This window comes from Numenius arquata, chromosome 22 (genome assembly GCF_964106895.1).
Source record: "Numenius arquata chromosome 22, bNumArq3.hap1.1, whole genome shotgun sequence".
Lineage (NCBI taxonomy): Eukaryota > Metazoa > Chordata > Aves > Charadriiformes > Scolopacidae > Numenius > Numenius arquata.
Window position 1 is genome coordinate 6,673,621 of NC_133597.1, and position 14,861 is coordinate 6,688,481.

Sequence of the window (14,861 nt, forward strand, 5' to 3'; positions counted from 1 at the left end):
TCCGTTCAGTAATTGAATTTCTGGTTGCTGGACCTGCTGGGACGTTGTCCCACCGCCTCCTGGGCTGCTGCACTGGTGCGCTACGGGAGGACCTTTGCAGGAGGCCACTTAATGAGGCGGAAAACAAGACAATTATTTTAACCTGTGGCTTAAAGGCAGAGCAGATTTATTGTGTTTTAAAAACTCAGGTCTCAAATATCAATACCAAGCAAAGTGCACCCTTGGACCGTGGAAGTGTATCTATCCGTTGCTCTTTTTCCTGTTTGGGTGTCACCTCGGGCATTAAAAAGGTGACTTGCTGGCCTGGTCACCAGCGTTAGTAGAATTCCTGCAGCGCTGGAATTGGATGCGTTTCTCTCCTTTTTAAATCCGGTCTCTGATGGAGTCATTTTTCATTAAGTCAGATCCTGAAGAACTGTATATGGAGTCAGGGAAATGATCCGAATGAGTACAAGCATATTAGTAATTGCTTTATTTGTCTGTTTATTTGCCTGTCTGTCTGGGGTCCCTCACCTCCGCTGGCGCTGTGGCAGGAGCCCCCTGCAGTTCCACGGATGAGACTCTGCCTCCGATTATTCTCGAGGGGGGGGCTGACGGGAGATGATAAATGAGCCCTCGCTTCACTGTGATGATGGATACAACCAAAATCTATCCTAACTTTGTCTGGGGATGTCAGCACATCATTTACACGCTATTCGTTTATTGTGTGTAATTAAAAAAACCCGTCAAACCGAAACCACTCCTTTAATTAAAGCCCCCACCGCCAGAGTTTGTCATGCGTGCTCAGTGCTCCTGCCTGTTGTTCAATGGTTCGGGTTTGATTGCTGAGAGCACAGGCATGGGGGTTGTTGGAGATTTTAGGATTTTGGATATTCGGATGTGTTTGCCGTGTGCTGTCACGCTGCTAAAAGGGACTTTATCCAAAAGCAGAGCTCTACTCATAGACAGAAAGATGCTAAGATCATTGGAATTAGGTTTATTACAAATAGAGGGACTGCATCAATACCTGGTAGAGTAGAAGGATAAAGACTCAGCTGTTTAAAGGAATTAAAGCATCGTGAAGCACAGCGAGGTATAACCCTGTTCCTGGGATGAGGGTTTTCCTGTGGTCTGGCTGAAGAACACCCTGTCCCCGTGTGAAGCATCACCGCATAAATCTCTTCTGCCGAGTCCCAGCTCCCGAGGCTGCTCCCGAAATTCCAGGTTGTGCCTGGGCGGTAGTGACACCGAGGAGATGCGCCTCTGTCACCGGGGGGCTTCCTTGGTTTTGTTGTTGGGTCAAACCAGCGTTAATCTGCTGAAATTTAGTTCTGGTATTTATGGCTTTAATGCCATAAATTTGCGGCTTTAATGCAGGTGAAACAGGGGGTTGGCTTTCCTCTCCTCCCCGGGCTGGGGGGCAGGAGTGGGAGGGCGATGGCTGGGGATGCCTTGCGCTGCTGCAGGAGCCTTGACAGCTTCCCGGAGCCTTTTATACCTGCTGATTTGTTCCGTTCAACAGAGCTCTTCTGTTGGAGTTAAACTGCTTTTAAATCATGTGTACAATGGCACTTTTGTTGGGGAGGCCGGAGCCCTTCGGAGCCCTTCTGCTTTCAGAGCCGGCCTCAGGAGGAAAAGTTGACATTCAAGGGCATTGTTCTGCTTCCCATTCAGACCCGGGCTCAGCCTCTCCTCCCAGTTTGCCTGAATTTATACCAGTTTCACAGCGTGACACGGACCATGTCCCATCCATAGAGAGACAGAGCAGGGGGGATGGCTCCTGAGCTGCGCTCTCATCTTTTTGTAGACTTCTTGTATTTATTCCGAAGGGGATAAACTGCATCTCTTTAAATCAGCTGCCTTAGTTTTCTATTAAATAAACCAAAGACAGTAATGCGTTTGTTTTGGAAAGGCTTGAGAAGATTCAGGGAGCTAATAATGCCCTGGAATGGTCCCTCCACAGCTGCAGCGAGGGCCATTAAAATTGCAGGTGTGCTGGAAGGGCAGCCTAGAGCACTTAGAGCTCTAAATTGAGGTATCATTAGTCATTCGTTTGTTCTGGAGGCGCCTAAGACTACTAGAACGAGAGCCAGTAACAAAGCACTTATTTCTGCTGGTAGATTATATACCGTGTTTGTCAGTGTACGTGAGATTAACTGGTTTTGTTAGTTCAGCCTCGTTTGTTTTTCCAGCGGTGAAAATCGTGGCTCTCAGGTGCTGCCCATCAGCCGGTGCCTCCCCGGAGCTTCGGGCACTCCCACCTGAAGCTGCTTTGCAGATAAATGTGTCTTTGTGTTAAATTCTGCCATTACGGCTGTCCCCTGCTCTTAGCCAAGAATTAGAACAAAAGCCACGTCTCTGTTTAGTATCGGACCCCGGGAAATCTGTTTCTGTAAATAACTGCTATTAGGTGCTGTGTAGAATGTGTTACACTGGCCCAAACTCTGCCAAATCTAAACTAAAGTAGGTTTTTTTTGTTTTGTTTTGTTTTGTTTTTTTAATTTATTTTGTTGGGCAGTGTCGAAGAAACACGGCAAACTCATCACCTTCCTCCGAACATTCATGAAGTCGCGCCCAACGAAACAGAAACTGAAACAGCGGGGGATCCTGAAGGAAAGGGTGTTCGGCTGCGACCTGGGAGAGCATCTCCTCAACTCGGGCCATGACGGTAAGAACCAAGCCATTCCGGAGTTCTTCTCCTGTGGGGAATCTTATTTCGGGGGGGGGGTCACATCCAGCAAAGGGCTGGTTGGTCCTAGCAGAGAAATGTGTAACCGAAATGGGCAGCTGAAGGCTAATTGAGCACCGTGGTTCGACGTGGGAGCGCTGAAGATGGATGGAACTCCTGAAGATGAGTTCTCCACCTCCTGAAGTCTTCGAATAAATCTTCAATTTATTTTTTTTTGCAGGGGAGTAAACTTTATTTATGTGTCAGCATCAATGAATAATTAACTGCTGTGTTAAATCCATACATTTCTCAGTACCTGCGTATGATTCTACCGCAATTTGCAGTGTAAATCCTTCCTCTGCCCTTTCCCTTGATTTCCCAAAATTTACAGGAATTCCCTGGATGCTATGCTTTGTCACGTCTTGCTTTTTTCTGTTTGTTACGGTGAGTTTTCTGTAGCTCTTCTCGGTCCCTTTCTCCTTCCCACCAGCAGTTTAGGGAGGTAGCAGAGAAGTGATGTCCATTCAGAGAAAAACTGAGACAATTATTACTACTTTTGCTCGGATGAACTTGTTTCTGGTGCTCTTTCCCGCCCTCTCGCTGTGACCCCTCTGATCCAGGCTGGGAAGCCGGGCAGCTACAAGCGGAGGACTGGAATTCTCATCGATGGCCCACGCTGGGGGGTGTTGAGATGAGCATCATGGAGCCGCCGGGGCTACAGCCGGTTTGCCCAGGAGTTGGAGCCTTCAGGAGATGGGTGGTGGGTGCAGCATCACCGGCTACATCAGCTTGTGGAGCAATTTCGTATTTTTCTCCTTGCCTAAGGATTTTGCGGTAGATTCTTGTGCCAGAGTGTTAACGTGATGTCTCCCAGCTTTGGCGTGCAGGCTGAAGCAGAAGAGAAGTGTTGTTTGGGGTAGGAAAGGAGTTTCTCTGTGAAATTGTGTTTTCAGTGGTCCTTCAGGCTCCTCGCTCACACGAGTGCCTTTTGGAAACGGGATGGCAAAGGGTAGGGAGCCATTTCATGCACTTTTTCCAGCTGATTCAGTTGGGAACAGCAATGTGCACTGCCTTGCCTGACACGGGGTGTTTTACTACCAGTTGGTGAATAATATGAGCTTGTTCTTGTGGAATCAGGGCTGTGGCAAGGCTCGTTGCCTTCTTAATTGGAACCAGTAGAGATCTTTGTTGCTGGGGCTTGAAAAGCATCAGAGAGCCAGAAACTGGATGGTTTGGAGACAGACAGTCACCCGTGTAAGAACTGCATCAGGAGTAGGTAATTTACACCGCCGGGTAGCTATGGAGCTGGGTTTGTGTTCCCGCTGTGGGAGCAATCTTGGAGGGCAGGAGACGTGCCAGCAGGGTGAGCTCATTAATGGCAACGAGAGAATTCTCTTTTATCCCCAGCCCTCCTCCCGTCCGTTTTAGTTAAGCACGAGTCAGCAATAATAAAAGCTTTTCTCTGCCCTCTGCGCTGACTTCTTCCCCTGGCTTTAAGGGGTTTGCATTAAAAGACCCATCCTGAGCTGAAGGGGGCTGTTCTGACTCCACCGGAGGCTCCCGTTTGACAGTCTCCAGGAGCTCCCTCCCATCACGTGCGAGCGAGGGACTGTGATTGAGCCGCTCTAATGAGGTCTCTTCATCCGAGGAGTTACCACTTGTGTTCACCCTTGATTTAATAGCTCTTTCCGAACTCCCTGGAGTGAAGCGGATCCAATTTGAACGTTGCTAAGAGGGGCCTGTCTCCACTGCACGCAGCAGGATTGGTGTTTTTCTGGGTGATTCGGCTCCCTGACCTGTTTTCCAAGTTGACGTCGTCCCCGGGATTGGTTTTGCAGAGACGTTTCTGGGTTCCTCTGCATCGCGCTCGGCGCCTGCACAGCATTTTTAAGATTCCCTCCTCCTGTGACATGAACGTTGCTCAGTCCTGGAGCCGGCAGCAGGGCTGGTCTGCCGAGAGGGGGCTGAGAGGGCACAGGAGACCCTAAACTGAATTCGATAGAGCAAAGGTGCCGTCCTGCTCCTTCGCCTCGTAACCAGAGCATCCACGAGTATTTTCAGAGGAGCACAATGCGCTGTAGCTGAAATCTGTGCATGGTACCCACTGGTAAGGCTTCGGGATTACAGCACAAAACATCTGGGTTCAGAAAAACACAAAAGAACCCAATACATTCATAGATTCGTTTATTTTAATGCTGGTTTTGATGGGTTGGATAGGACAAGAGGAAATGGGCGCAAACTTGAATATAAGAAGTTCCACCTAAACACGAGGAGGAACTTCTTTGCTGTGAGGGTGGCAGAGCCCTGGAAGAGGCTGCCCAGAGAGGTGGTGGGGTCTCCTTCTCTGGAGACATTCCAACCCCACCTGGGCACGTTCCTGTGGGACCTGCTCTGGGTGGACCTGCTTTGGCAGGGGGTTGGACTGGATGGACCTCTGGACTGGATCTCCAGAGGTCCCTTCCAGCCTCACGTGACTCTGTGATTCTGTGGTTGCTGCCCGGTACCCGAAAAGCTTTAGCAGGCCTGGAGGAGAAGGTGACACTGTCCCCAGTGGTTGAAATGGGTGGCAGGGTGGCCTGGTTTGAGGTGAAACAGAACCAATTTTCAACCGTTTTACTTTTCAGTTCAGCCTCTCCCGGTGCTCAGAAATGAACAGCGTGGTTTTCAGACAGTGTCCCCTTCTGGCAGATAAACTCCGGTGTTTGTAGTTATTCGGAAGGGGACAGAGGTGAATGAGAGCATCCGTCATTCATTTTAGCGCCAGCGCAGCCCAAACCGCGGCACAAGACCTTCACGTGCTCCTCAAAAGTGCAATATTGAACCAAACTGGAGTTACATTAGGAATTTTATTAATTACCAGCTTTGGGAAGCTTGGAAACATCTAAAGTCTCAATAATTCGCTGTGGGACAACATGGGCAGTCCCAATTTTGCAGCAGTGAACGTCTGAAACTTTTTTGCTTGTCTTTTGGATGGGAAATGGTGAGAGAGGAGCAGAGCGAGAGAATAAAAGGGATAAGGAAGGAGGAAAATTGAAATAGGTTTAATATTTTTCTACTCCACGCTGTTGGGGCAGCGGGCTGAGGCCGCTTCGCAAGAGAAGAGCGTGTTTGCTGGCGGGTCTGTGTCTCCAGAAGGGGATTCACGGGCACAGAGGAATGTTTTTCCCACTGTGCCGTCTCTGCGGGCTCGGGGAGCGGTCCCGCTCTCCAAAGGAGAATAAATCGGGGTGAGGTTTATAGGAGGAGGGCGATACAGAGGTGTTAGGGAGCGGGGCTCCGGGTGATACCACCCTGCGAAGCTTTCCGTTCCGCGTGTGCCGAGTTGTGCCCTCGCGAAGGGTTCGGCGGAGGTTTTGAGATGAGCCTCACGCCGAGCCCCCGCTCCCCTAAAGGCTCCGCTGGGGCTGGTGTGACGGAACCTGCCTCCGACAAACTTCGGGGCATCACGTGCGTGTGTGTTCGCTGGGGTTTCCTCCTGAGGGGAGGGTCTGGGTGAGACGGGCCGAGCGGAGCACACAGGCTGCCCGCTCATTTCCGATGAGGATGCGGTTTGTCGTGATTTTAATTGACGTGTAGGGCCTGAGTGGTACCGCTCCAAGCAGGAACGGGGAGGGAAGGATTTTAACAGCCGTAGCAGCGGTGGGGATGGGCACTGCACCTTCGAACCTTCCCGTGTGCCTGGTGATTCATGCTGGGGATCGCCGTGATTCATAGACTGGTTTGGGTTGGAAGAGACCTTAAAAATCACCTCGTTCCACCTCCTGCCCCGGGCAGGGACACCTCCCACTACAGCAGGTTTCTCAAAGCCCCAGCTCGTTGTTGGCCATGTCCTGGGTTTGGGTTTGGCTGTGTTTATTTTAATTGCAGTTTTTCCTGTGCTGACACTTGGGAGCTCCCCACACAGTGATGGGACCCTTCTGTGGTGGGAGCTACAGCCCCGTGTGGTGTGAAACCAGCCTTCCCCAGAGGCCCATGTGGACACCACAGGGGAGGGAAACATTGTCCGGTTCCTTCCATGGATCTGAGTCACGGGCAGATCACAGGATTATTTTTCAAAATCATCTGCGTTCTGAGCTGCTGTGGAAAATGGGAATCGGCACCGCGTGTGCCCCTGGTCACTGGGGTGGGTGCACATCGGGGTGTTGCTCCAGTGAAAGTGTGTCCTTTCCTTTCCTCTTCCCTGTCACATCTCCGCACCGAGTTACAGGCTGGTACCTGCAGGAGCAAAACCGGTTTCGATGTGAGGGATCTTCTCTGTGGGGTCCAAATGTAGCAAAGGTTGTGGTGATGCTCCCTCCAGGTATGTTGGGTTGTGCAATACCCCTCCAGTCGGCTCCAGTCACCCCACGCTGCCCGCCTTAAGAGGCCCGGCTCCATGTAATTTTAGCGCGTTATTCATTTGTTGGCTCCTTCTGGGTTTTGAAAAGGTCTCCTGCCAGCGAAGCCTCACTTGGAAGCAGACCAGGCTTTGTAGGGAGTAGCTGTTTCTCCATCGCCCCGAGAGCTGCTCCCAGTCGGTCGGTGCTGTTGACACCAGCAGTGCCAGTTTGTTTTATGGAGCTGCGAGAGGCAGCAAATTCAGCGTAATCCCTGCCTCCTCCACAGCCCTTCTTCCCTTCGTAGCTAGAGAGGCATTTTTCCCCTTAATTTTATTTTTTTTTTTTTTAAAGGAAACTAAGTAGAACTTAAATTTAGCTCAACCCCAGTTGGAAAGAATTGTGCTCGCAGAGGCTGCGTGTGTGTGCTGTGGGTGAAAGCTGCATTGCAGCGTCTGTCCCACGTCCTCCTCTGTGCCTCCGACTGTTTGGAAGCTGAGCTCTCCCCAGCTCCTGGGTTTGTGACGAGCGCGGGAGCCGGCAGTGACGGGGTCGGCGGAGGCTGGAGAAGAGGCTGGGGCTGGAAAGGTGGGCAGGTTCTCGGCCAGGTCTCACAGGGTCAGAGCAGCAGAGAAAAGGCACATCTGGGATTGAGGAGCTGTGAGCTGCAGCAGACGGGCATTATTATTATAGTGTGCTTTATATCGACATCATACAATCATAGAATGGTTAGAGTTGGAAGGGACCTTAAAGATCATCAAGTTCCAACCCCCCTGCCATGGGCAGGGACACCTCCACTAGAGCAGGTTGCTCCAAGCCCCATCCAGCCTGGCATTAAACACTTCCAGGGATGGGGCAGCCACAGCTTCCCTGGGCAACCTGTTCCAGTGTCTCACCACCCTCACAGTAAAGATTTTCCTCCTAATATCTAATCTAAATCTCCCCTCGTCCAATTTAAAACCATTCCAGGGTCTCACCACCCTCACAGTATAGATTTTCCTCCTAATATCTCATCTAAATCTCCCCTCTTCCAATTTAAAACCATTACCCCTTGTCCTGTCACTACACTTCCTGACAAAGAGTCCCTCTCCGGCTCTCCTGGAGGCTCCCTTCAGATATTGGAAGGCTGCTATGAGGTCTCCCCGGAGCCTTCTCTTCTCCAGGCTGAACAACCCCAGCTCTCTCAGCCTGGCTTCATAGGGGAGGTGCTCCAGCCCTCTGATCATCTTCGTGGCCCTCCGCTGGACCCGTTCCAACAGGTCCATGTCCTTCCTGTGTTGAGGACTCCAAAGCTGGACACAGTATTCCAGGTGGGGTCTCACAAGCGCAGAGTAGAGGGGTAGAATCACCTCCTGTGACCTGCTGGCCACACTTCTCTTGATGCAGCCCAGGATGGGGTTGGCTTTCTGGGCTGCCAGTGCACACTGCTGGCTCATGTTGAGCTTCTCATCCACGAGCACTCCCAAGTCCTTCTCCTCAGGGCTGCTCTCCAGCCATTCTCCGCCCAACCTGTATTTGTGCCTGGGATTGCCACGTCCCAGGTACAGGACCCTGCACTTGGCCTGGTTGAACTTCATGTGATTTGCACGAGACCACCTGTCAAGCCTGTCCAGGTCCCTCTGGATGGCATCCCTTCCCTCCAGCGTGTCGACCGCGCCACCGAGCTTGGTGTTGTTGGCAAACTTGCTGAGGGTGCATCAGTCCCACTGTCCGTGTCTCCGACAAAGATGTTAAATAGCACTGGTCCCTCCAGCTTCAGCCGTTCTGTGATAGAGCTGGGAATGATGTGCTGGAATCGCTTGGAAACACTATAGAGGACGGGGCATAAAATCCTGGCAGTTGTTTTTCCCTGCTTTCAGGGACATTTTCAACATGTTTTCAACATTCCCGTTGCCTGGCACTTGGTAACGTTGATCGTTTCTCTCTTGGTGAGGAGGGTGAAGACCAGGCTAACCCTGGTGTACCCCAGCATGCTGTATCAGGTGGTCATTTCCTGGGGTAATCCATACAATGCAGTCAGAGGATTTTGAAGACGGAGTTTGCTGACACACCTGATTCTTACTCTCTGTCCTTCCTGTTCTTCCCAGCTGCCCAAATGCTTGTGGCTGCCCCATCCCTGGAGGTGTCCAAGGCCAGGTTGGAGGGGGCTTTGAGCAACCTGGTCTGGTGGGAGGTGTCCCTGCCCAGGCAGGGGGTGGAACGAAGAGAACTTTAAGGTCCTTTTCAACCCAAACCGTTCTATGAGTCTATGAAATTTATTAGCAATTATTTTGGACAAGTTCGGTAGGATTAAAGAAAAAATTAAAGGAAAGGTGGGACCTTTCAAAACTGTGTGTGAAATCAAATCACAGCAGATACAGGATCTTGGTCCTGTGACGTTCTGGGCACTAGCGACAAGTGTTTGCAGGGGATGTGTTTATTCTCTTCTGCTGGTTATTATGCTCTTCAGATAAGCTCCTTAACGGCACCTTGGGATTTCTGGTGACATCACAGCGTGTTCTGCGTCCTCCGGTGTCACCGTCCCCTCCCAGCGATGCCCTGGGGCAGCCGGGGATGCAGTTGCCTTTGATGCTGATTTATTGCAGGTTTGAGTTCGGGGAGAGCACTGGGACAGGACGGAGAAACCCAAGGAAGGTCTCGGGCAGCATCTTGGCAGGGATCTGTAAAAATCTGGTTCCCCTTAGCTCAAGCACAAGTTTGGTAATCTATATGTCACCTCTTCGGTTCCTGGCATTAATGTGAGGAGTCCCTTTTACTAGCTAATAATTATCATTAGAATAAAAGTCTGCCTGGCTGGCTTTGGCTCTTTGCCACCTGGGGGGGAAGCCTTGACTTGGAATTCAGGACAGCTGAGTCTTACGTAGTTATTAATTTTAGGTTTTCTTGATATTTTAACTCTTAGAGGGTAGATTTAACTGGTTTCCACTCTCTCTCTTCCTGCTAGGGAGGGAGATTGAACATGGCAAACAAGAAGTAAAGCAAACTGCTGAAAAGTAGGAAGTTGTAAATATTTACAGATTTGTTGCTTTATTCCCTTCCTTTCTTTAAATATTATTTTTAACCGTAAACACAAGGCAGCCCCTGGAATCCAAGCACTTCCAGTTTATGTTCTGAAGGCTGAAAGCCCTGCTCATGATATCCTTGGTGGGGAATTGCTTCGCTCCAAGATTTTTGCTTCCAAAAGACTAATTTTGCATTTTCAGAGCTTCCACCAGAAGTAGATCCCCAAGCTCCACCTGCGGCCACTGCAGATCGAACAACAGATAGTTACGGGGCGGCACAGCGACCCAGGAGCGTAGTTCCCCAAATATGCTTGGAATTGGTCCGAGCTGAACGCTGGCAGCCACATCAATAGACTTCTTGAAGCAATAACTTCTTGTTCTTACGCAAAGGTTTATTGAAACACAGCGCGAACAAGGCAGGTCGTTTGTAGAAGCACAACCCTTTGGTCCCGGCTGTTAACGATGGGCTGGGGAGAACCTTGGCTGGGGATGAGGCTGAAGGTTCGTTCTGTGAATGGACCCTCGGGGCGTTTTTGTACTTTTTAATAGGTATTTTCAGAGGATCCAAGCTGACAAGTTTGAATGTGCACTAAAAGTTTCAAACCTCCGAGTAGGTTCAGCTCTGGCATCCTGCTTTCACTTCTGTCTCTGTTTTTAAACATTTATATGCCTAAAACCGTTCAGGATTAGGACTTACATCTGAGGTTGAAGGACATGTTTGCATTTCTCTTTTCTGCTAAGACATTTCTTGTGAGACTTTGGGCAAGCGCCTAAAGTGGGATTTCTCTCCTTTATTCTCAGCGGTTATCCAAGCGGATGGGGGTATCTGGAGGGTGATTCACCCTCTCTACCATAATATAGGGGTTTTATTAAACAAAAAAGTGTGGATCCTAACCTCTCCATTGGCACAGCAGGAAAAATAATGCATCCTTAGTTATCCAATAATTTTTGTAACGCCATCCTTGATATCTGGGGAGAGGGAGCCATCAATAAAACATATGCCAAGTGGAGGATTCACGTACGGGGCTGCAGCTCACACATCGGGGGTGTATTGTGTGTTTCCTGACAAGCTTTCTGATGCCGGCATTGGAGCTGGAAATCTTCCCCTTCCGCATCCCTGAACAGTATTTTTCTGTGCGCTGTGAGAAAACTGCAAGTAATTGTATGGGATAGTATGGAATTGTGTAGTATAGCATGGAATTGTATTGTATAGTATAGTCAGGGCTAATCCTACACCCGAATATGTTAATTACCAAGAAATTGTATCAGGTCTGTTGGTGCCCATGAATGAGTTCAGGAGACAGCAGCCTATGGATGGGGAGGACATGGCTTTCCATCACTAAATATTTTCCAGTGATTGAAACTTTAAAAGTTGTTTATACGCTGCGTGCCATAGAGACATATTAAAGCTTTTCTCCTCCCCAAGTGATTTACTTTTGTGCCTGAGAAATCATGAGCAATTTATAGTAATTTTTGTTTATATCAAAGTCCACCTCCAGAGGACTTGGGCAGCCCAAGACCTAAGCTGGAGCCGGGCGCTGGTGAGCTCAAACCCCACCTCACAACCTTTGTGGGGCCTCGGGGAACTTGTTTGGTATCTCCCCTTCCATCTCCACGCTTGTAAAATCAAACTAATCGTCCGTATCTGGCCCCAGGGTGCCTCAGGGGCAGGTTTCTAACGCTTGTGAAGACGAAGAGGGTGATATAAACATTAGATGGTATTTATTCAAGTGTTAACACAGGTTGGCCAAGATCCAGAGTAGCCTCGTGAGTGTCTGTAGGAAATAAGTAAAGCCGCCTCTTCTTCCCCTATATTTATTGTGTTCCCTGGTTGGGTTTGTATGGTTTCACAAATCTAAATGGGTCAGGCATTTTTGGGAACCGATTGGTGCTGAATTCACCAGAGCACTGCTGTAAATGGGGAAGAACCTGTGTGTTTTAGGTGCCTCGGTACTTCCCCGGTCTGGTAGTTGTGTCCCTGCACGCACAAACCCGTGGAACGTAAAGGATGGATCCAGCAGCCCAGAGAAAAGCCCAAGAGTTGACCCAAATTGCAGATGAGCAGAGAATATTTCCCGCAGATGCATTTTCTGCCCCACAAACTCCTTCCACACAAGTTGATACTTTTAGAGGCCAATATTTTTGAGCTCTTTTGGGCAAATTTCCAAACATAACAGGCCCTGTTATTGCTTCACCATCTGCCCTCTGAATTGCTGGAACTCGAGATTATTGGGTCCGGGGTTAGCATTACAAAGAGGTACACGGGGTCCCCGTGGAGAATTACTTGTTTGGGAGAAGCGGTGGCAGAAAGGGAGAACGAGCTCTTGCAGTTGAGAAAAGGGACAATTTCTGCCTCCCCGTCTTTTTTGCCCTGCCTGCAGCTGCGAGGAGAGAAATTCTTTATGCCTGAGTGACCCAGAGGACAGCAGGGAGTTGAAAATTAATTTGCATTTCGAAACACTGCAGCTGGAGGGGGAACAAACACGAGAAAAAAATGCTGCTTGTGCTCGTACCCCTCCACGATGCATTTTCCCCTCTCGGCTTATTGTAGTAAATGTAATTGATCTAAACAGAAAAAGCTAGCACGCAGTCCAAATAGGAATGTATTTTTAGTATCTTTATTGTGTTTGTGGATATTTTGTATTAAAAATAAAAAAACAACCCCAGAGAATTAGGTGGATCCAGCCTGGGAGGTTCTAAAGGCTCCAGGGTCGGACCCACGTCAGGACGGTGCCACTTGAGCTCTTCAAGTGTGAAAATTCCCCGGTGCAGACGTTCCCACAACACGGAGAGTGTTCCTCATCTCCCGGGACCTGACAGACGCGGTTTTCTCCCTTCCTGGCTTGATGCAACGCAGCGGGATTTATGTTTCTCAGGCTTGAACTTTGCACTTTGGTTTTCACACAGTTCCTGGGTAAAAAAAAAAAGTCCAGTCTTACGAAGCGGAGTGGGATGCCAGAGGCCGGGATCGGCTCCCGGGCGAGCTCCTGCTTTATGGCCCCTCTGCCATTAGTGCACTTTTCCCAAGTGCAAAAGTCGCACTTGAAATGAAAACCTTGCGTGTTGCCAGGAAATAGTGCAGCTTGTGATAGCGGGCTCGGACTTTACTCAGCGGCACCATAAATGATTTTCATGTGGGTCCCTTGGGAATGGGGACGAGAGCGTCTCGGAGGAAGTTTGCTGTTTGCTTGGGGTTGTGCTTCTCTCGTATGTGAGGACACAGATTTATGAGTGAGCAAAAGTCCTTAGAAGTCTTTTAAAGTTTAATTTTTTGACTCCAAACACATTGAAGAACAGGAAGTTATGGGAAGTGGTCAACATGGATTTACCAAGGGTAAATTGTGCTTGACCAATCTGATAGCCTTCTATGACGTTATAACTGGATGGCTGGATGAGGGGAGAGCAGCAGATGTCATCTGCCTTGACTTCAGCAAGGCTTTTGACTCTGTCTCCCATAACATTCTCATTAGGAAACTGAGGAAGTGTGGGCTAGATGAGGGGGCAGTGAGGTGGATTGAGAGCTGTCTGTGTGACAGAACTCAGAGGGTCGTGATTAATGGAGCAGGGTCGAGTTGGAGGCCTGTAACCAGTGGTGTCCCCCAGGGGTCAATACTCGGTCCAGTCTTGTTCAACATATTCATCAATGACCTGGATGAAGGGATGGAATTTACCCTCAGCAAGTTTGCTGATGATACCAAACTGGGAGGGCTGGATGACACTCCAGAGGGCTGTGCCACCACCCAGTGTGACCTGGACTGCCTGGAGAGCTGGGCAGAGAAGAACCTCATGAGGTTCAACAAGGACAAGTGTAGGGTCCTGCACCTGGGGAGGAAGAACGCCAGGCACCGATATAGGTTAGGGGTGGACCTGCTGGAAAGCAGTTCAGAGGAGAAGGATCTGGGGGTCCTGGTGGATAGCAAACTATCCATGAGCCAGCAATGTCCCCTTGTCGCCAAGAGGGCTGATGGGATCCTGGGCTGCGTAGGGAAGAGTGTGGCCAGGAGGTGGAGGGAGGTCATTCTCCCCCTCTGCTCTGCACTGGTGAGGCCACAACTGGAATAGTGCGTCCAGTTCTGGGCTCCCCAGTTCAAGAGAGACAGGGAACTACTGGAGAGAGTCCAGCGTAGGGCAACGAAGATGATGGAAGGGTTGGAGCATCTCCCTGATGAGGAAAGGCTGAGAGAGCTGGGGCTCTTTAGCCTGGAGAAGAGAAGGCTGAGGGGAGACCTTATCAATGCTTACAAGTATCTAAAGGGTGGGTTGAGGGAGGATGGAGCCAGACTCTTTTCAGTGGTTCCCAGTGACAGGACGAGGGGCAACGGGCACAAGCTGGAACATGGGAAGTTCCATTCAAATATGAGGAGAAACTTCTTTCTGGTGAGGGTGGCAGAGCCCTGGAACAGGCTGCCCAGGGAGGTGGTGGAGTCCCCTTCTCTGGAGATCTTCAAGCCCCTCCTGGATGCAGTCCTGAGTGATGTGCTCTGGGCAACCCTGCTTTGGCAGGGGAGTTGGACTAGGGGATCTCTAGAGGTCCCTTCCAACTCCGACAATTCCGTGGTTCCGGGATTTGTTTTTCTGAACGCGCAGGGGATGGTGCTTACAAAAGGCGAGGTGCAGGCGAGTTGCTGGTGGCAGGTACAGACCTGAAAAGGAGCTCTGTACCCTCTGTCCTGTGTGGGTTTACACCTTCTGGGTGACTTTCACATGAGGTGGAGGGTTTCAGAAATGAGTAGTTTGAAATGAGGCTCCTAGAAGAAGTTCCAGTCTGAATTACTACAGGTTTTTTACTGTTGTTTTAGAAAATACTTGCGCGGTTCTTTGCAAAACGGAGCTAAAAATAGGAAGAATGATCAGGGTAAACTGTATTTCTTTGTGTGAGGATATTCATCCTTGGGT

The 14,861-nt window shown here is 49.8% G+C and overlaps 1 protein-coding gene across 1 annotated transcript in view; it reads left to right on the top strand.

Moving 5' to 3' along the window:
* The window catches only part of ARHGAP32 (Rho GTPase activating protein 32), a 165,927-nt gene that overhangs the window by 125,391 nt on the left and 25,675 nt on the right, over positions 1 to 14,861 (top strand). Inside the window, exon 13 of the mRNA XM_074162520.1 lies at positions 2,498 to 2,647. Within this exon, the coding sequence (XP_074018621.1) occupies positions 2,498 to 2,647 (150 nt within the window). The remainder of the gene's footprint in view (positions 1 to 2,497; positions 2,648 to 14,861) is intronic.